Genomic DNA, 22,312 nt, shown 5'->3' with positions numbered 1-22,312 from the left:
TATTACATAAGGTACTAGGAAGTTTGTGATAATGAAAATTTATCACAGTGTAATGTCACTTACTTACTTTAACAGTGAAACCTGCACACCTAAATGTTCTTAGGATTTTCTTAGGTGTGTAATCCACCAACCAGCACTAGGCCAGCGTGGTGGACTAAGGCCTAAAAACCCTCTCAATGGTAGTGGAGGCCAGTGTCCAGCTAGGGGATATATTATATGGGCTGATGATTATGACTAGGAAGTTACATACTACTACTACTACTCCTACAGTACACATATAATCCTATATATTTTTTAGGAATATAATTTCGACTGTGTAAAAAAGTTATTAAAATGTATACCTACATTATCTCTTGAAAGATAAATAATGAACATATTATCGATAGGTAGGAGGATGGAAAAGATATATTTGGTCTAACTTTACGCCAATGTACATTATTTCATTTTTTTTTTATTTTTTTTAATAAAACTGTATACCAATTAATTGCTCCTTCAGGATTTATATTTGTTTTTCTTTTCACGATTAAAACCGCGTAGAAAGTTTAGGCATTATAGTTGACGCATGCGCAGTACACATATTTTGCATACATTTATTCAACTAATACAAATAGTAAATTAAACAAAAAACGAGTAATTTCGAAAGAGAACAAACGTGTTTTATATAAGAACAATCGAAAATGAATATTTACGAGTCATTAAGGACGAAAAAATATTAAAAATTGCAATCGAGGGGCTAACTTGTACATATATTTTTAATAATTTTTTTAAAATAAATAAATGCAGAACAAACAATTATTAACAGTGAACAATCAAGAACAAATGATGAACAAACGAATTAATAGAAAATAAGTAGAAAACAGGAAAGAATTTTTTTTTTGATGGGCTAACTTCAGTCACCTAAAGAGATTTTGGCTCACTGAATTTGGCCTCTCCTTTTTTATATTCAGATTTTTTTAATTTTTATTTATTTGTTCGTCGTTTGTTCGTTAATGTTCGAATGTAAATTTTGTTCGTCTTTTATTAATTTATAATTAATTAAACAAATGATCACCCTTAAGTTGGCCCCTCGTACAGATACTGCGTTAACGCAAGGAGTGAAGTTGTGTGATTTATTAACTGTTTTATATCTGTGAAGGTGCAAAAATGGGGAAAATGAAAAAGCCGCTGGGCGTAACTTCTCGAGATCCTCCAAAAAGTCCATTGAAAAAATTTCAGTAAATGACCACCACCTTACTGTCATTATATTTCAACCCATATCATTTCACCTCATTTCATTTAATTTCATCCCAGTTGAGTAATGTCTCAAATTAATCATGTCAATAATCATTTCTCACTCCATATTATCTTTTTTCATAAAAATAAGAATACAAATTATAGTAAGACATGAGCTAAAAGTCTTAGTTACCAAGTCATAAAATCCCTTAAAAAAACAAAAAACTGATCTTAAGACTTAAGTCATAGATTATACACTTAATATATTCGAGACTAAGTGTCTAATCTATGCACATTGCACTGATCTACGCGCCCTGGGCTAGGAATAACTGGTCGATAAAAGCCAAAAGTTTAAAAAATATTATTGACGTGTGCAAATATATTTTTAAATAAAATTATGTCGGCTTTAAAGGGGAATCTGCTGGTAAAATAGTTGTAAAATCTTTTTTGCTATTTTTTGTTATTCTTTTTATGTTACGTAATTTTTTTTTTAGGTTCGCTCTTTGAGCACAAGTGTCGCCTCAGCACAAATGGTAAAACCTCCAGTGCAAGTATTTGGATTGGAAGGTCGGTATGCTTCCGCTCTTTTTTCAGCAGCATCAAAGACCAAGGCACTTGACATCGTCGAAAAAGAGCTCGGCCAGTTTCAACAGTCTATCAAAACTGATGCAAAGCTCAAGGAATTCATCATCAACCCGACATTAAAAAGAAGCATGAAGGTAGATGCGTTGAAACATGTCGCCAATAAGGCAAGTTTCTGCAACACTTACTTAACTTAAAAGCCCATTCAATATCATGAAAACAGTATCTACAGTCGGCATCATTGCGCCACTTTTAGAAGACGGCACGACATGAGAACTCTCGTGTCGTGGCCGCTGGGAATTATATACCCGATCCTGTAGACCGAATGGTAAATAGTCGACGTCGCCCAAAGCACGTCATTACGGATCCTCCCAATTCATTAACGGTGCTTTTAGGTACCATAAGCACCGGTCACCGTCCTCGTCGAACCCGTCGCTTGCGACGAAGAGCTCGACGAGCGAATTATAGACACAGCCCACTGAGTTTCTCGCAGGAACTTCACAGTGGGTCACGTTTCCGATCCGGTGGAAGATTCTGCGAAGCACTGCTCTTGCTAGGGCCAGTGTTATCAACACTGCGGTTTGAGCCTTGTGAGCTCATCTACATGTTAGAGCGAAGCTGAAATAGCCTCTCAAAGCTATCAGCATGGGTAGGAAAAAATATATATATATATATATATAGTCATATTTAAGTTAATTTAAGAAATTGAATAAGTTGAACTATTTCAGATCAGTCTTTCTCCTACAACTGGTAATCTACTTGGATTACTTGCTGAAAATGGTCGCTTGGACAAACTGGAGGCTGTCATTAATGCTTTTAAGATTATGATGGCTGCCCACCGGGGTGAAGTAACTTGTGAAGTTGTTACAGCCAAACCACTAGATCAAGCACAGAGGCAAAATTTGGAAGCAGCGCTTAAGGTATTTCCACCAATATTACAAATGTATTTTAGGTAAATTGAATTTGTTTCTAAGTGCAGTCTGGAACTCATTTTTGTGGATGAGAGATGAGCTTTGCCTGTTAATATCCCAATAGGCACTTTGCCACCCACCTTGAATATGAGTTTTAAGTAACATTTACAGTCTGTTGTAAGCTTCCATACAAATACATGATGATTATTAAGTGATAAAAAAATAGAAAATAACATGTATGTAACAGAACAAATATATGGGTATGTTAGTGCTTGTCAAAAGAATATTAGTCAAACAGTATGTTTTGTCAAAATTAATAATAATTTTTTTTTTTTAATAGTTTGAAAGGAATGATCACATGCTCAAAGTACTCTCATAGCACAGAAAGTAAACAATATTATCATTTTATGTAATATTATTGAAATGTGAGTCCTTTCGGCCTTTGTCTATACAAGCCTTGGAGATTAGAACCCTTCAGACTGAAAAGTATGCACAAAATATAATGTCATAAGATGGAAAGAAAACAATATTATCACTTTCCATCAGGTAATAGTGATTTATGTGATGATCTAAATGTATAATAGCAAAGTGTTTGCAAACAATTCATTCCATATCACTAGGCAGACCAAAAATTTAGTACATTACAGACAAAGGTCCAATCTCTGAAATTTACATTTAGTATGCACAAAATGAATGAAAAGAAAAATATTGTGTGATTTCTGTTGGTAAAATGGGGTGTGGGTGGGTGGATTTGACTATAAATAGAAAATAGGAAAGTTGTAGCAGTTACAAACCAGAACCCACCAGAAGTATGTCTACTTATAGCCTAACTCTAATAGGAATTGGTTTCCCACTGAATATTTCAGGTGTGTACAATATGAGTCGACTATTATCAAAGCCGGCAATCTGACTTTTGGACAATTATTGGTAAATCAGAAAAACGAATTATTGACTTTGTATTCCATTGGCAGTCACAAAACTCTTGGGAACGACATCTTAGATAAATAACAGGTTAACTATTAACCTTTATTTAATGCAGGTTTTGAACCGTATTCTTTGAAGGAGACGATTATATTCAAATCAATCTGTATTGACATATCAATAACATTTTTTTGTCCAAATGCACAGATTGCCACCTTTGTAGACGACTCATATTATCATTGAATAAATGTCACTAATGCCAGGAGTAAAGTCAAAATGTAGATACAATATATATATATATATATATATATATATATATATCGGCGCGCGGCAGGGATGGCTGAGCGGTAGTTTCCGTCATCACTCGTATTCGATTGAACTCAGTTTAGTCAATAAAACTTTTGAATAATAATTATTGAAACTCAACACACACAACTTTCACAATAACAGGGTAAACCGACAGTTTCGTTCCACAAACCGACAGACTGACTGACTGACTGACTAACTGACTAACTGCCAGAGACTCACTGACTGAGACGGACAGACCGTCTGATACGGACTGAATGACTGTCTGACACGGAATGCCACGACTCTTTTTTTTTTTATTATTATTGATAGTTTACTGGTGGCCCGAAGGCCTTTCCAGTTTCACCAGGACAGGTGGGCGAGCAAAGGCTCAGCCAAGAGGGGCGGGATTTGCTAACAACTGCCCGAGCGCCTCCGAAGGAGACCTAACAACTCAAGAGCAATTGCTTCGCGAATGAATCTACTACCGGATCGGAATCGCGACCCACTGAGAAGATCCGGCGAGAAACTCAGCGGGCTGATGCATGGGTTAGGTTGCACGTCGACTTCTTTGTCGAGTTCGACGAGTACGGTTACCGGGGTCCCTAAGCCTGCTCCTAGTATTAGAGCTGAAGGCATCTAATGCAAAGGTTATTGGATCTGATGGATCCGTAAGGACGTGTCTAGGGCGTCGACGGTGACTGGCTCCTGCATGATCAGGATTCGGGGAGTAGTCAGCGGCGGCAACGATAAGGCGATTATCATGACGAATAGCCTTATCGAAGTATCGTTCCAACGCTGACTTCATGTATTTAACCACGACTCTGTCCACGTACCGCCATTTTATACTGTGGCGTTACGGAGTCTACCCTACATTTTATGATATTTATCAAAACAACATTTCATCATTTAAAATAATAGTCAAAACAACGTCTTAATATTACTAAAAGTCGTTAACCACGACATATATATATATCTATACTAATAATATAGTCAGCGGCACGGAATATGGCCCAAACCTAAACAGACCGATAACAGGCGATTTTTGTACCGCGTATGAGAATTTCGAGTGGCAGTTTATCAGAACCATTTTGGTAATTTAAGAGCGAAAGCGCTCAAAAATGTTCATATTTTTAATTTCTGTGACACTTAACGTTAGTTCGTTAGTGAAACCAACAATAGACGGGTGAGTTAAAATTCGATATTCCAATAGTCGTGCATTTAATCTTTAATGTTTAATTTTTTTGTTAATCGGTAGTAATTTACGCTTGTAAAATTGGAAAACAATGACCATAACTTCTGCTCAAATTGCTTAGGCTGTGTTACTTCGAAGTCAGTCGCAGCGAGAAATTGCTGAAACTTTAAATGTACCGCGTAAACTCTCAGGTACGCCTTAACAAGGTACGACCAGACCGGTCTGTACACAAGAAAACCAGGTATTGGTGGTATTATGTGTACATCAGTGCGAGATGACCGATTTATCACTCTCGCAATTTTGCGAAATCGGTTCCTTACTGCAGCGGCATTCGGCAGCGGCTACAAATTTCAAGAGGAATCAACGTAAGTGAGCGAACAATAAGAAGGAGAATGGAGGAACGAGATTTGCTCGAAGATCAGCTCGTGGTCCAGAACTGCTCCGACACCATCGCGCAGCTCGACTACGGTTCGCTTGCAAATTGGACTCACGAGCAGTGGAATAAAGTTCTGTGGACTGACAAATGCCGAGTAGCCTTAAGAGCTCCAGACGGACGCGAACATGTGTGGAAGAAGGCATGGGGAGTGGTTTTTGCCAATCACTACCAGGCAAACCGTCAGTTTCCACGGTGGGTCCATTATGGTTTTGGGAGGTATCTCTTCAGACACACGCACAGAATTGGTAGTTTTTGAAAGTCGTCTAAAAGCAGTGCGATACATTGAAGAGATCCTTTAGGAACGTGTCCTACCATTCGTGAGATTCATCGGGGGCGAAGATTTCATCCTCATGCAAGATAATGCTCGACCTCACACAGCACGTTGCGTCGATGATTACCTGTCGAAGGTGAGCATTAGGAAATTGGAGTGGCCAGCACGAAGTCCAGACATGAATCCCATAGAACGTGTCTGGGATATGCTTAAAAGGCGAATTCGATCCAGTCCCAACTCTCTAGAGACCATTAGTCAATTGAAAACCGCTCTGGTGGCCGCATGGGAAGAATTACCCCAGGTGGACATTAAAAACATTATCCATGCATGCCTGATCGTATGCAGGCGGTTATCACGGCCAGAGGTGGAAATACCCGATATTCATTTTAAGTAACATATCCTAATTTTGTAAAAAAAAAAAAAAATTTTTAAATATAGAGCTGTTATGACCTTTTTGTAATTTTCACAAATTCTAACAAATTTAACTCGCTTTTTGTTAATTAATCATTTGCATTTAAGTTCCAAATAAATATTTAATTTTATCACAAAAAAAGAACCTTGTATCACGTTTCATTTCGATAATAAACCACATAACGCGCTTGGGCCACATTCCGTGCCGCTGAGTTTATATAAATTATATTGTTTTTTTTTGAGTGTTTTTTTGTTGTTGTTTAGATAGGTGGACGAGCTCACAGCCCACCTGGTGTTAAGTGGTTACTGGAGCCCATAGACATCTACTGGACGAGCTCACAGCCCACCTGGTGTTAAGTGGTTACTGAAGCCCATAGACATCTACAACGTAAATGCGCCACCCACCTTGAGATATAAGTTTTAAGGTCTCAGTGTAGTTACAACGGTTGCCCCACCCTTCAAGCCGAAACGCATTACTGCTTCACGGCAGAAATAGGCGGGGTGGTGGTACCTACCCGTGTGGACTCATAAGAGGTCTACCACCAGGTTTTTACGGATTTTCCGTTGTAACTACTTAACCATGCATCCCATTGGCTTGAAACTTGGCATCCATGTAGAAAATACATGTACTTAATGGATAGGCTAATATTTATATGAGTGTTGGACTCCCTACACCAATTGTGGGGGCGTTAATGATGAGAATCTTTATGGGGGTGAGAAATAATACTGTTAATTTTAAATGCCCAGCGAAGCGGACGGGTACAGCTAGTATTTAGTAAATATATATCAAAAGGGTCATAGTTCTAATCTCATGCTTATTTGAACTTAATTTTCTATGACTATGAAACCTGATCTGAATCTTCTTTACTTAGCTTGTGAATGAATCTACACTTACATTTGTTGAACTAATATTTTTGTTCACTATTTTCTTTTCAGAAATTCCTGAAGGGCAATGAAACTCTGCAGCTTACAGCTAAAGTGGATCCTTCATTGATTGGTGGCATGGTTGTTTCAATTGGGGATAAATATGTCGACATGAGTGTAGCAAGTAAAGTCAAGAAATACACTGAGCTTATCAGTGCTGCTGTTTAAGCCTAAGTTTCATTATAAAGATTTAGCAAACAATGAAATATATTTAATCAGTTTATTTAGTGTTTTAATTGGTAGTGCTGTTCAGGCAAGCTACCTATATAGACATTTTAGAGAAATACTCAGATAGATTCAGAAGTAACTGCCATTTACACCTAGAGATTGTTTTCTTTTGAGTTTAAATAAAAAAAAACTTGTTAAGTATGTGGTTTGAACCTTTCAAAGTTAGCAGTAGGATTATACTTTTAAATTGTGATTCATGCTCAAGAACTGCTATTTGTAGTTAAACAAACTATATAAATTATATTTCCATTATCCATTTTTTTTAAAATGACATCTATTAGTCACTTGAATTGTTATCCAAATCCTATGAAATGAGATCAAAAGTAGTCAAACTAGGTACAGAATAAGAATGAAGAATTAAATGTTTATGTATGTTACGGGCACATAATTGATTAGTCTAATGCGAGCACTGTATATTCAAATATTTGAAAACTGTTTATCAACAGTGAATAATATTAGGTATTGATCAGAGAGCTCATAACCGAACGTGATTACCTTTCCTGTCTTCCAAATCATTCAATCCCGTTTTTGCAGGATAGCCGTCGGAGCCCCGTGGTTCGTCAGGAACGTCGACCTCCATGACGACCTGGACTTAGAGTCCATCAGTAAGTATCTTTAGTCGGCGTCGATGCGCCAATTCGATAAAGCGGCACGACACGAGAACCCTCTCATCGTGGCCGCCGGTAACTACATTCCCGATCCTGCGGATAGAATGGAAAGCAGTCGACGTCGCCCAAAACACGTCATCTCGGATCCTCCCGATCCACTAACGGTGCTTTTAGGTACTTCAAGCACCGGTCACCGTTCTCGTCGAACCCGTCGCTTGCGACGAAGGGCTCAACGAGTAAATTAACTCTCAGACACAGCCCACTGAGTTTCTCGCCGGATCTTCTCAGTGGGTCGCGTTTCCGATCCGGTGGTAGATTCTGCGAAGCACGGCTCTTGCTAGGGTTCGTGTTAACAACGTCATCAGGTTTGAGCCCCGTGAGCTCACCTACAAACGTTAGGGTTACGCTGAAATAGCCTCTCAAGGCTCTCAGCTTAGGTAGGAAAAAAAAAAAATCCTGTCTCGTATCCTCTTTATATTAGAATGCAGGGTTTTGTTTAAACAAAGTTCCCACACTGCATGCCTACATACAATATACAATCAATCTGTAAGACCATTCAGTGAGTGGTTACCGTCGCCCACGAACGTTAGCAATGCCAGGGGCAGGACCAACCAGCTGCTTATCGGTAAGTTCTGTGAAACACTGCTCTTGCTAGAGCTAGTGTTAGCAAATTCTTGAGCCCATGACCTCATCAACTCGTCCGGGCATAGCTGGAATAGCCCCTCTGCCGATCAACGAAAAGGTAGGGGAAAAGTATGGGTCAATTCAAATCAAATCAGCTCAATTCATTTAAAAACAGCCTTGTTTGTTTATTGTGATAAGGAACTTTTTGTCATGACACCAAAATTCTAAAGCGTCCTTTTGAGCGGTGTTTAGTATTGAAGTTATCTGAAAAAACAAGTCTTCTAAAATGTTCGGAGTCTTCAGCATGGCAACGCGTTACTTTCCATCTGAATCAAAAATTGAGGCATAAACTCTTCGATCAATAATACTACTATTGATTGGCACTATTATTGATCGAAGCATAAACTGCAACAATTGCAACAATCTTTGGGTCGGGGCTCCCAAACACCAGCTACTTCCATTTTACTTCATACATATTTTATAGACTTGCGCAAAACATCACTTCCCAATGTAATGTGATATGACATCACTTTTAAGCCGAATTTACATTACGAAATTAGTGGCGTGAAATTAATTTCGTGACATTAGTTTTACCAACAGTTTCACGTGTAATTTAATACTTTCGTAATGCATGCATTAATTTCATGCATGTAAATTAGTTTCGTGCCCTGCGCGATTTTTTCGTGAAATTAGTGTCATGCAACTAATTTCATAGTGTAGACGCGACGTGAAACTAAAGTCGCGAAAGGGCCTGCGCTGTGCGGACGTGTGTATTGTTAGTTCGGACGCGCTTCAAGCGTTGAAAATGGCAAACCAATGATGGAGTACAGAAAAAAATATAGATCTTATTATAATGAATATCAATGACAAGGGTCCCGAAACAGCTATAGTAAAAAATCAAAATTATCTTCATTCATTCGAAAATAGTTTTTATAACTCTCAGGATCTTCATCTGCTAATTCAGAGACTAACTTCATTGCACCTAAATGCCTTCTTGTTGACCATCCTCGAATCTACCAACTTTTTTTTTCTTGATAGTCTTTTTTTAAGTTTATAGGTATATAAGCATTTCTTTAGCTACATTGAATATAGCAAATTATAGCTTTGATGCTGAAGGCGCCATGGTTACTGCGATACTGTTAATTTCGCGACACTAATTTTTTAACGAAATTACTTTCCCATATATCGAAACTACTTTCGTGAAACTGAGTTCAACATGCATGACACTAATTTCGTAATGTAATCTCGGCATAAGTGATGTGTTCATACTTTGTATTGTAATACACTGTTATATTACTTGACAGAGATTGACTTACATAATAATATAATAATTTTATTTTTTACTTATTATAATTTATTGTTTTATTTGGCCCTTAAATATTATGTAGCTACAGAAGAGCCAGTACGGATTGCTTAATGTTCTTGATCTCACGTACAACTCTCAAATATATTAAGTGTATAATCTATGCGTACAACGGAACCTCGGGTCTGTAAAGGGACTGTTTCTCTCTTTAATTTCATACCAATTTGATTTAGTGATATAAACTTATGGCTTAAAAATAACCATTTCCGAAAAAAAAATCACTGTGTGGTGTTTATGAACGCACATTTTTATGATGCGTAAGCCGGAACGCACGAGATGTAAAAAAAAGAATATAGCCTGTGACACGGGACGTTTTTACCGCCAAATATTTAAAACGTAAAAATAATTTATAATGTGTTAAATAACTAATATAATAATTACTTAGAATTGTTTATGCCGCTATAACAATAAAATTTAATTGTTCCAACTGTGGTGTTAATTACATAAAACACGACTTTACGGCGAAATAAAGAAGGAACTCTTTAATATGAACTCCCATAACTGCTATCTAAATTCAGTGATGCCAACTCCTGGGTTTTCCCCCCAAATTTAGGGGGAAAAAATCTATACAGGGATTTTTTTAGGGGGTGAAATTTTTTGAGGATAACATTTTATATAGAAAAATACTTAAAAATACTAAATAACTATTGTTTTTAACTAATTATTTATTATTTTTATTTATTTCTTTACTTATATTGTAATGAATAAATACTTGGTCCGTCGTTGGGGATTTTTGTTTTGAATTTAGTGGTTTTTGAAATTGCTTTAGGCGGAAAGTTTTCAAACAGTTAGCGACACTGTCTAAAGTCAAAGAATAGAAGATTTTTTGGCGGGAACGCGAGGAGTGAAGTTGTGTGATTTGTTTTATTTTGTCTATTTATTGTTTCTTCGGGTTTAAATGTGTAATAATGGTGGTTTATTAACTGTTTAATATCTGTGAAAGTGCACAAATGTGGGAAAATGAAACAAAGCCGCTGGACGTAACTTCTCGGGATCCTCCAAAAAGTCCACTGAAAAAATCTTAGTAAATGACCACCATTTTACTGATATTATATTTCATCTCATATATTTCATCCCAGTTGATTAATGTCTCAAATTAATTATCTTCATTTCATTTCACTCCATAATATCATTTTTCATAAAAATATGAATATACATTAAAATAAGACATGACTTAAAGGTCTAAGTTACCAGGTCATAAAATCCCTTGAAAAAAAAATAATCAAAGAATAGAATTTAATTTTTAATCTCCGAGGCATAGATTAGACACGTATGCTCCGAGGCATTAGACAATTTGCGGAGATTTGAATACAAAACTGTATTTATTCTTAAAAAATTGTTGGGAATCTCAGCAAAAATATTCTAAAATATGTCTTCATATAAGGTTAGACTTACTTATAAAAAAAGAAAAGAAAAAAAGATGACAATCACCTTTTTTGCACTCATAGTTTGTTTATATTGATATTACTATTTTATAATTTGTTGTAGCCAATTGATTCTAAGAGAGAAGAGTTTCGGCGTTACTTAGAACGAGCGGGTGTAATGGATGCTCTTACTAAAGTTCTAGTAAGTTTGTATGAAGAACCGGATAAACCAGAAGATGCCTTGGAATATGTACGCAAACATTTAGGTTCTGATGGAGGTGAAGACGAGCTTGAAGCAGCAAGAGCTCGTATCGCTGAATTAGAAGCTGAAAACGCATTACTCAAAGGAGATGCTGCACCTGCTGAAGGGTAAATTGAGACAGGTTTTCATTGCATAGATCTCATCAATTGATCTCACATGAAAGTATTTTTATTAAAACTTTAACTTAGTGTTATAAAATAATATTGTTAAATTGTTAAATGGTTGGTTATTTTGGTTAAAAAAGTGCAGATGATGCAATTAAGTTTTGTTCTTTGTTAAGTACTTGTTTGATCTGAACTTTTTGAAAATGGGAAAGAAGCAACTTGACAAATAAATATATAATTTCATTTGAATGAAATTTCTTGGCAATAGTAAGTATGACCTTTTTAATTATAATTATAATTCAATGTATTAATACATTTGTTGTTGATTTAAGAATGAGCAATGGATCTCTATCTTAGGTAGCAATTATTAATTAGTGATAACCACTTAATTTAAATTTATTTTTTTCCTACCAATGCTGATAGCCTTGAGATGCTATTTCAGTTTCTCCTTGGCGCGTAGGTAAGCTCACAGGGTTCAAACCGGAGTGTTGCTAACACTGGCCCTAGCTAGAGTGGTGCTTTGCAGAATCTACCACCGGATCGAAAACGTGACCCGCTGAGAAACACAGTGGGCTGTATCTATGGGTTAATTTACACGTCGAGCCCCTCGTTGCTTGAGGTAACTAAAAGTACCGTTAATGGATCAGGAGGATCTGTAATGACATGTTTTTAGGGCAATATACTGTTTACCATTCGGTACACAGGATCAGGTATATGTATTTATCCACTCTGTGACTAGTGACTTGTAATTAAGGAATAACTATTAATAAAAATTAAAAACGCAATAAAGTTTTAGGCTGTAGATTGTAGCCTATAATTTTTCAAATTTCACTACTGGCAATAATGTACAACATCCCACTTATATCTGGCATAAAGCATTTTACAGTGGCACACTTTACAGTTTGAAGGTTGGAATTTGTTTTGTATTGTCTATGGGTTTTACTATGAATAGCAAGCAAAAGAGCAATAAAAAAGAACATCATTGTGACCACTGAAAAATATTGTATGAGACAGTAGTTTGTTGAAACTATATGCACATGATCTGTTTGCCATGTTCAACTTAAACCCTGAGATCAATCTAGTGAAGTAGTTCCTATAGGGCAAGTTATACTACCACTCCACCCATATATTCTCATCTTTGGTGTTAAATCTAATTGCAGTTAGGTAACAATTTTATTTTCTAAGTAAATAAGTACCTTTAGTTATAAATACTTCTATAACAAAGTTAGGTAGTACAAATGAAATCGGAAATCCTTCCTGGTTTCCTTGGTTGAGTTCAGTCCTATCCTTATATCATGACTGACAACACATATTATGGAAAGTGGAGGTAGTGTTAAAAATTCCTGGCAGCATTTTACTAATCCAACTAAACTACCCAAACCAATTGAATACAGCTATCAGCTTACTTGTTGAAAATAATCTACTTAATTGTTCAATGTTTGATTGATGTAGTTGTGACATGCACACACTCATTGCTATGGTGGCAACCATGTTATCTGCTGGCAAGTATAATTTTTCTGGGGAAATACACATACTTTAATGTTCACAAATGAAAAAATAAAAACATGTAATAAAACACATTCATAATTGCTTACGAATTAATTGATTAGGACATTCTGCTGTGAAACAGTCTTTCACTTTGGGTGGTGTAGCAGTTGAATAATTGTTGATTTTCAACTCATGTCTAGATGAATTTGCTACAATAACGCTTTTTTTTTAATTGCTTTGGTGGCTGGACGAGTTCACAGCCCACCTGTTGTTAAGTGGTTACTGGCGCCCATAGAGAGATACCCAAGAGATATGAGTTCTGAGGTCTCAGTATAGTTACAACGACTGCCCTGCCCTTGAAACCGAAACGAATTACTGCTTCACGGCAGAAATAGGCAGGGTGGTGGTAACTACCCGTGCGGACTAACAAGAGGTCCCACCACCAGTAATTACGCAAATTATAATTTTGAGTTTGATTTTTATTACATGATTCGAACACCATTGCATCGCTAGATACGAATGCACCGGACGACTTATCCTTTAGTCCACAACTACTTCGACGCTAAATGGCTAAATGCTAAACGGGCCGTGAGCGCATTCATCCAAGAAACCACGATTCCCCTTTCACTACCTTACCCGACTTTCCCCGGGTAGAGTAGGGGTTTTTTGCGCGGTCAATACTATACGGCGCTACCAACGGCTCCTCGAGGCGATCATCGACGACTAACGACGTTGATCTTCGCGGCACGGCGGCCCGTCAGTCTGTCCGGGCGTTGCTGGTATTCCGGGATATCCCGCTGGGTCGGAGCGCCGTCTGAGTTACTCCTCTACAGTACGTCTTAGAGACTACAGCAACGTGATATCATATATCTTTATTTGTAAACTAGACTTGTTAATTTGTTCCAATTATTAAAATCTAAATATTTAACACAATTTTAACACATTTAGCAAAAAATACAAACACAAATTAGTTTTATCGGATTTATTATTCAAAGATTTATCTTCGCATGGTATTAGAAACTGAAACTAAAATTTGTTATGGGTAACCCACTAAAAATGTTACCATTTCGAATTTCTTAAAAATAAATTTAATTTTAAATCGAATAATACGTATTAGATTAAATCTATGTTATATCAAATGATGCAAACAAATATTTAAGACTCATCATCACTTCCAGCTGGCGCTCTTGGTTTTGGTCCGCCTGCTCTCTTTGCCATAATGATTTGATCAACCTTAAGAATGGTTGTTGCTGCTCCAACAGCATACTTTATTCCCCAGAATTTCAAAAGATATGAGTCAATTATGCCTTTTTCTTTTGCATCACAAACACCATTGTTTTCTGAATCAATATCAAAACCAGCATTTTTTTGTCCCTCCTGAAACAAATAATATTAGGATATTATATTATTTTAAACACTTTGTAGATTTTTGTACACAAAATATAAAATACCTTGTGTGCCTTGTAAATTTTGTTTACAACTTCAGTGGCATTGGCACCCGAGTTATCTGCCAAAGCATGAGGTATGCTCTCAAGAGCCACTGCAAACTTCCTTACAGCATACTGTTCTAAACCGGGCAGAGTGTCAGCAAACTCCAATAACTGTTGTGCTAATTCAATTTCTGTTGCTCCGGCGCCTGGTACAAATCTGAAAAAAATAATTAAATTTTGATTGTTGGTAAAACTTCAAAGAACTACAAGTATTCTATTTATGGCATTACTATATTTATATATATTATGTGGCCGCGGGTAGCAACTAGTATAAATAATATTATAATTGTATATGTATAAATAATATTATAATTATATATATATATATATATAATAATATTATTTATAACAGATATATTACTATCATGCATGACGCTGACGCGAACTCACAAAATTTCACTCATCTAAAAAGCGTCCGAGGCGCACAGGACACGGTCAGGTATATACGATGTGTTTGTATGTAACATTAGCATGGGGGTGACGTGAACGCATAAGATTTTCGCCTACCAAAAAGTGCTCAACACTAAAGAAGTTTTCGCATAAAAAAACATAGTAACGTAAAACTTTTACCTCCCATCTCTAGCAATTCCCTTGAATGTATTAACACCATCATCAATAGCCCTCTCTATATCGTCCATGTAGTTGTCAGTAGAACCTCTAATGACAATAGTGGAAATCCGAGATTCTGAGCTTTCCATCTTGAACACAACAACACGAGTGTCCCCGACTTCATCAACATGTACAGCATCACAGTATCCAAGTTCCTGGGTAGTTGGGGTCGTTAATCTTGGTAAAACCTAAAATAGTAATTTCAGATTTATAGGGAATATTTGAACTAAATTTCCAAAAGTTCAATATTTTCTTTATTCAGCTTTTTCACATTTCTAACATATCTATAGCTTACCGTAGCATTTACAGTCTTAGCCAACCGACGAATGTCGAATTTGGAATTAAGACGGACAGCCATAATATTGTATTTATTCAAGAAGTGTAAGGCCATATCTCCAAATTTAGCACCAGCCACTATAACTTTCACCCCAGAGTCGGAAATATCTTTAATCTGCTTTTCAAGTAAAGATTCTTCTCCTTTACTGAAGTTCAGTAATTCATCAGCACTCTTAATGAGGACCGTGCCCTTAGTTTCAGTCTGGATTATGTCAATAGGACATGAGTATACTGCTATTTTAGCATTCTTAGCTGAAGAGACATCTCCTTCTACTTCCCGTCTAAATACCATTCCAGAAAGTACCTCAGATTGCAACAGTCCAGCACCTAGAATCTAATAAATTATACTTTTTAGTCTGTAGCTATAATTCTGCTGCATATATTATTATTTAAAGACTGAAAAACAAGCTCAAACAAGATTCAAAGCTGTAATATAATTTAAATGTAGCATGCTTGGTATACACATTTTTTTCGTACAGGTTTAGTCATCGTGGCCTAAAGGATAAAACTCCTGGTGCATGCATTCATTCGTAACAAGGGATGCGATTGTGCCGGAGTTCAAATTCCGCAGACAGATAGCAGACATATCTCTCTGCGTACTTTTAAAATGTTCATGAGTGACTTCCACAGTGAAGGAACAACATAGTACAATAAAAAATAACCCGCAAAATTATAATTCGCGAAATTAATGGTGGTAGTCTTGTGGGTCCCACACCCTGCCTATTTCTGCCGTGAAGCAGTAATGCGTTTTGGTTTGAAGGGTGGGGCAGCTCACCCACTTGTCTGCGTGTAGCTGAGACAACTTCTTAGGCTACCAGCAAATCTAAGGGGCTAATAATATTATTTGAATTTATTAAGGAATACTTAAGTTTCACATTACATAGCATAGTATAATGTATTACTTCTACAAGGGCTATTCTACGGCTACCAGCAAATAGGCAGAGAACACTATACATGATGGTGCCATTATTTAACATATCAGTATATATAGTAGGAGAGCTGGCACCAATTTTTGGGTAGGTATTTGAGGCAAGCTGAAAACTTGTCACATACCTCTCCTATTATATTCCAACACGGAATTACAGACCTGGCTGTTGAGTAGCGGGGCTAAATCAACCCCTACATTTTTAAAAATATTAATTTTTTTTCCCCAAAAATATATTTGAGGCAATACGCAATTTATATATGTTGCAGTGTAATGCTAAATAAATATGAAAAAAATAAGCCAGACAATTTAATCGGGGTTGTAACATTACCAGACGCGTGCAAAAAATTTTTGCAAAAAATTATAAAAAATGTTTTTGAGGCAGCTTGAAATTTTAATGGAGTGTTTTTATAGCTGATTCCTTTTTGAGATTCCCAAAAAGACAGATCATTTCGGTAGGGCTTTCTACTTGCCAGGTGATCAAACAAATAATGGATGGGTATAGTCCCTGGCACGTAACTTGGCAAGAGTCGTTAGATGCGCAGAAGTCGTTTTTTAGGTCTCTTTGGTTGTCAAGCGGGACGCGGGGAAAGACGTAGCACCGTTCCGAGCGCGCGATTGGTGAGTCAGTCGACGCTCCCCTCCCGCACCGCATCCACGTTCCGTTCCCTCCCGGTTACACATGCGCCTACTAAGTTGTAGGAACCCTTTGTTTATATTAAGTTTTTGTTAGGAGTTGTTATTATTGTTTAAATTTAGTTTTTGTTACGAGTGTTATTGTTATAAATTTGTTTGCAATGCCAAGACCAAATACCAATGACCATATAGTAGATTCAGTCACTGAGCGTTTTATTATTTACGCCAGTGACGACAGCGAGTCTTCGTTATGTCGACGATGAGGAGCCAACTCCTTCTACCAGCTCAGGTGCTATCATAAATTTAATCCAAGGGGTAGCACTATTAGAAAATGATAGTGGCGACGGCGACACATCATTTTTAATATTAAGTATATGTTTTTAAATAAACTTCTTTACTTTTAATTGTATTTTATTTATAACACCTAATACACTTCACGAATTCCTCTCTTTTCTTTAACTTTCTTCAAAACACACAGGCTTAAAAATAAATTATTGCAAATAAAAAATTTATAAAATAAAATAAAATCATATGCGGGCAATAAAAGTGACCATTTTTTTGTTGCAATGTGCACTATGCGCGACATTACCCCCACTACACCAAAACCAAAAGAATTTCGGAGTAAAAAATATAAAATTTTCTGAATTTGTACTAGATACATTTTGCAGAAAAGTGATTGTATTGATTTATGGACGTTAGAGGGATATATTTTTGTGATTTCTTTTTTATCTTAAAAAATTAGTTATTTTGCCAATTTTAATGCGAATTTAAACGTACTGAATTGTTTAAATATTTGATATTTCCGTAAAAATATTTATTTTTTGAAGAGAATTTAAAAAAGAATTATTTTTTCTATTGTCTATAGCAGTACAGGCCCGTACCCATCCATTATTTGTTTGATCACCTGGCAAGTAGAAAGCCCTACCGAAATGATCTGTCTTTTTGGGAATCTTATTTTTCAGCTATAAATAACACTCCATTAAAATTTCAAGCTGCCTCAAAAACATTTTTTATAATTTTTTGCAAAAATTTTTTGCACGCGTCTGGTAATGTTACAACCCCGATTAAATTGTCTGGCTTATTTTTTTTCGTATTTATTAAGTATTACACTGCAACATATATAAATTGCGTATTGCCTCAAATATATTTTTGGAGAAAAAAAATTAATATTTCAAAAAATGTTGGGGTTGATTTAGCCCCGCTACTCTCCAGCCAGGTCTGCAATTCCGTGTTGGAATATAATAGGAGAGGTATGTGACAAGTTTTCAGCTTGCCTCAAATACCTACCCAAAAATTGGTACCAGCTCTCGGACTAATATAATCAGTTAGTAATTTTAGGGGTTTCAATAAAATGGGACACCAATTGACTACAAAATAAATTCATTTTATATTTTTGCTTAATACTTACTTTGCAAACTCTAACATTATCAACATTAAATGTAGTTTTTTCTGGTAGTATTGCAACACAGGCTTTCGTGACAAGCTCAGAAATGAATTGTTCATGACCATATTGTTTAGACATGATAGCAGCAACAATACCCTTTGTAACTTCTTTAATGTTTTTTGTGTCTTTTATCTCATTACAAATGAGAGAAGGAAGGATTTCCAGACATTTGTCAAGTGCTCTCTCATATCCATCAGCAATTTCACTGGTAGTTACTCCCAAGCGGAGTAGTTCCTCTGCAGCTTCTAATAATGCTCCTGACAAGACAATCACAAAGTTGGTACCATCACCAACTTCAGCATCTTGCATTTGACTAGCTAGTACCATTAGTTTGGCTGCTGGATGTTCCACATCTAACTCTCTTATGATGGTGCCAGCATCACTGGTAACAAATTGCTTATCAATATGATTGATGATCATTTTGTTCATGCCATTAGGGCCATATGCAGAACGCACACTCTGTGCAAATTGTTTACAGGCATTAATATTTCTATATACTGCCTCTTCCAATCCAGAAAACATCTGTAATAATAATTAATCACTTTTAAGAGTTGGTTTTCAATTGGGAATGAACAACTATAACTATGATATATAATGATTTGACAGTAGATACACTCACTGCACTACAATCATAATATGTTATTCTATTAAAAATCATTACGTGATTGAAATGAAATGAAATGGAGAAACTGGAATAATCATCTTTAAAAATCCTCTTGCATAGTGGTAAAAAAATGTTTCTATTTTTTGGTAAATTATACTTTTATCAAGTCCTTTATGTAGTTTTTTACCAATGAGAAACTTCTGCACTAATTATTCAATGATCAATTCATGATTAAATACAGACCAGCAAAAAGAAAAAAAACTTGACCTATTATGTTTGTGTTTTAATGGAGAAAGGTAAGAATTTTTATATGAAGTTTGCAATATAACTTTTTTCATAAAAATAGCATTACAAGGTAATAAAAACAATAAAAAAACAATTATGACAAAATTGTCCTGACCGTTACTTTAAAGAGTTTCAGAGAGTTGCAACTCAAAAAATTGAGGATTCATCTATTCAATTATAAGTACTCATGCACTTTTTTGTTGCAAACCTACTATTTTTGTACACATTTCAGCATAAATGACTTAAAATATCTGAATACAGTTCAGAGTGGACATAAAATTATCATTATTTCCAATAATATAAATATGTATGGATGTCTACTGTTGTGATGTCTACTATTACTACAAATACATTTATATCCTAGTGGTGGTTATAATGATTGCAGTTAAATAGTCAATTAAATCATTTCTAATATTAATGAGGTCCTACAAGCATTGGCAAGTAGGTACTACAAATGTCACTAGACACTGGTAAATGAGGATGATAGATGTCCATAAATACCTGAACTCAGTACTGATCTTCTATCTAAACTATTACTGAAATTATTCATCCATAATTAACAGCATATTTATAGATCTCAAAGGCAAGCCATGACAGTCCCCCCAAAAATCACACTTATAAACTGTCACTTACACTACCTTGGAACCAGAAGCTATAATATAGTGTTTCTTTTTTGCTCTGTTAAGCAGTTGAGGTTTATGACCATTGGGATAGTTTTGATTAGTAAGCATCATTAACAATACTAAAAACAGTTAAGCTGCTAAGGATTCTTCATGAACTATATTTGAAAAAGTTATAACGCTCAGAGACCACAGATGTGTTAATTGTAGTGGCAGATATATATCGCAATAATTATGCCTTACAATACAGTTTATGAGAAAACTCGTTAGAGGAGTTAAAATTGTAGCAGTAAGGGCACTGATAGCTACCTGAAATCAGTTGGGACTGTGAACAAATATATGCCGCTTGGTAAATAATGGATAAAATCAACCAAATTGAGAATACAATTGGTACAATCATGGATTATATTAAAACATTTTTAATAGGAGTTTATGCCAGGTCCTTTAAGTAGAGCTTGCAGAGAAACAACCACTTCACTTCTGTATGACAAATTGTCACATAATGGGCACTACACTTCAAGTTGCATTCATAAGCTGCTTAACAAGTTGAGGTAGTTGCCTAACTTCTTGAGAGGAGCTGGAATTGTGATCGAACTAGGCGTAACTGAAAGATCTGGTTTTGCTCAAAATGGTCAGTTCACCATATCTGTCATAGATCTATGAATTTCTAACATTGAGGTGAAATTAAATTATTGGTGCTAAATTTCATGAATGCGTAGTATTAAGATTTCTTGTGATGATGTCATTTGCATAATCTATTGACGGCACTTCAGACTTTTCTAGATTATAGAATTAATTCTAAATCAATAATATCGAGCTTAAGATTTATATAGTAGGAATATTTGAGTAATAAACTGTATTAATCAGTATCAGTGATGAGTTATAATTTTTTTTTAATAAAAGTAATGTGTATATAATAATGGTGACTTAAACTTGAAATTTTATCGTTAACTTCACAAAAAAATGCCTTTTCAAGTGAAATTAACAGTTTTTTTTATATTACTTTGCAATTTTAGAAACATTTGTTAGCTACACATGGCTAAGCCGGCGGAGCGTTTCTTAGCAGGTTAGAATGTAAATAAACTTACCCGGGCACCATCTTTTAGCATCTGAGGTACTCCTGGAGCTTTCGGTACATGTAGAGCCATATTTGTTGATTAAAATTCTTTTATTTCAATTTATTCTATAAGCCTCGTGATTCTTTCCACTATTACTAGCACAGACCATAGATAATAATACACTAACACAGATTAAAACCGTTTACATAGCCAATACACTTAATTTTTTAAACATAATTTTTAAGGTATTATCTATGGACTGTAGATTTTAATTTTTAAGTTTTTATGGTCTGGTATAGCCTTGAGCCAATCAATTATTTCGAGTGTTTGTTTTAACTTAAGCGCCTAAAGCGCCTTATTCACGATCCATCTTGCTGTACGTCCCGCCAAGGCCATGCACGATGCACGATGCAAAAGGATCATGAATAGGCTTGACGTACGTCGATAATTATTATTAATTGTTTGCTGGATTTGCACGACCAATTTTGCATCCAGCGAGCGCCCCCACCACCTCTTACGTCGTGCAGATAGACAGTGAATAACGCTGACGTACGTCAGAGCGGTCCTGCGTCGTGCGTGCTTGATCGTGTATAGACTTGCTGTACAGCAGATTTAACATTTAGAGCTTGTTTCGAGAGGAGACTGCACGTCCAAATGGATCGTGAAACACTTTCAAGATTTATTGAAAGATATAAGTTCCACATGTTTGTGGAATGTCTCAAGCGCAGACTATATGAATAAACAAAAAATAATAAATGTATTACAATTTTTTAGGCCCATTTTAGGGAAAGCTGCAAGATAGCGTGCGTAAAAAATAATATTATTTGAGTATACTCTGCACGTTAAAAAAATCATCCAAAACCTCTTGCTATTTTTTGCCTCTCTTCTGCTGCTGCTGACAGCATCAGAAGGACTCCCATTTTTGGCGTTTTGATAAAACAGCTGGCATTTTAAATAAATTAAAACCCTCATTTAATTCGTTCGATTTATTCTGTTCGCGCTTGATAGATCCAGCACCGCGACCTTGAGCTGACGTACAACCATGATGGATCGTGAATAAAGCGCTAAATGCATCGTGTATCGTGCATGGCCTTGGCGGGACGTACAGCAAGATGG

General features: G+C 35.9%; 3 protein-coding genes and 1 long non-coding RNA gene across 5 annotated transcripts; 2 read left to right on the top strand and 2 right to left on the bottom strand.

Annotated features, from left to right (window-relative positions):
- Positions 1–1,520: 1,520 nt before the first annotated feature.
- LOC733114 (H+ transporting ATP synthase O subunit) lies at positions 1,521–7,371 on the top strand (the record flags this gene model as incomplete). 2 transcript variants are annotated; one of them, NM_001047061.1, is given in 4 exon segments in its annotated part: positions 1,521–1,636; positions 1,707–1,961; positions 2,523–2,714; positions 7,161–7,371. In NM_001047061.1, coding segments are annotated over 4 exon segments (630 nt in total). In that variant the 3' UTR covers positions 7,317–7,371.
- A 1,397-nt stretch (positions 7,372–8,768) lies between these two features.
- LOC134201078 (uncharacterized) lies at positions 8,769–10,486 on the bottom strand. Its single transcript, XR_009976251.1, has 2 exons — positions 10,353–10,486; positions 8,769–8,934 (listed from the first exon to the last, which is right to left on the bottom strand). It is a non-coding gene; the product is annotated as an uncharacterized LOC134201078 (long non-coding RNA).
- Positions 10,487–10,793: 307 nt separating this feature from the next.
- Positions 10,794–11,972, top strand: LOC101740519 (c-Myc-binding protein). Its single transcript, XM_004932564.5, has 2 exons — positions 10,794–11,355; positions 11,460–11,972. Exons 1-2 carry the CDS (start codon positions 11,341–11,343, stop codon positions 11,706–11,708), a joined length of 264 nt encoding a protein of 87 aa, XP_004932621.1. The 5' UTR covers positions 10,794–11,340; the 3' UTR covers positions 11,709–11,972.
- A 2,184-nt stretch (positions 11,973–14,156) lies between these two features.
- LOC791084 (chaperonin) lies at positions 14,157–21,375 on the bottom strand. Its single transcript, NM_001079879.1, is given in 6 exon segments — positions 14,157–14,566; positions 14,641–14,836; positions 15,250–15,476; positions 15,584–15,958; positions 18,594–19,151; positions 21,227–21,375. Coding segments are annotated over 6 exon segments (1,638 nt in total). The 5' UTR covers positions 21,287–21,375; the 3' UTR covers positions 14,157–14,344.
- Positions 21,376–22,312: the final 937 nt, after the last annotated feature.

The sequence above is a fragment of the Bombyx mori genome, chromosome 23 (genome assembly GCF_030269925.1).
Source record: "Bombyx mori chromosome 23, ASM3026992v2".
Classification (NCBI taxonomy): Eukaryota; Metazoa; Arthropoda; class Insecta; order Lepidoptera; family Bombycidae; genus Bombyx; species Bombyx mori.
Note: the sequence above shows the minus strand (reverse complement) of the source record. Positions and strands in the feature narration are given on the sequence as shown.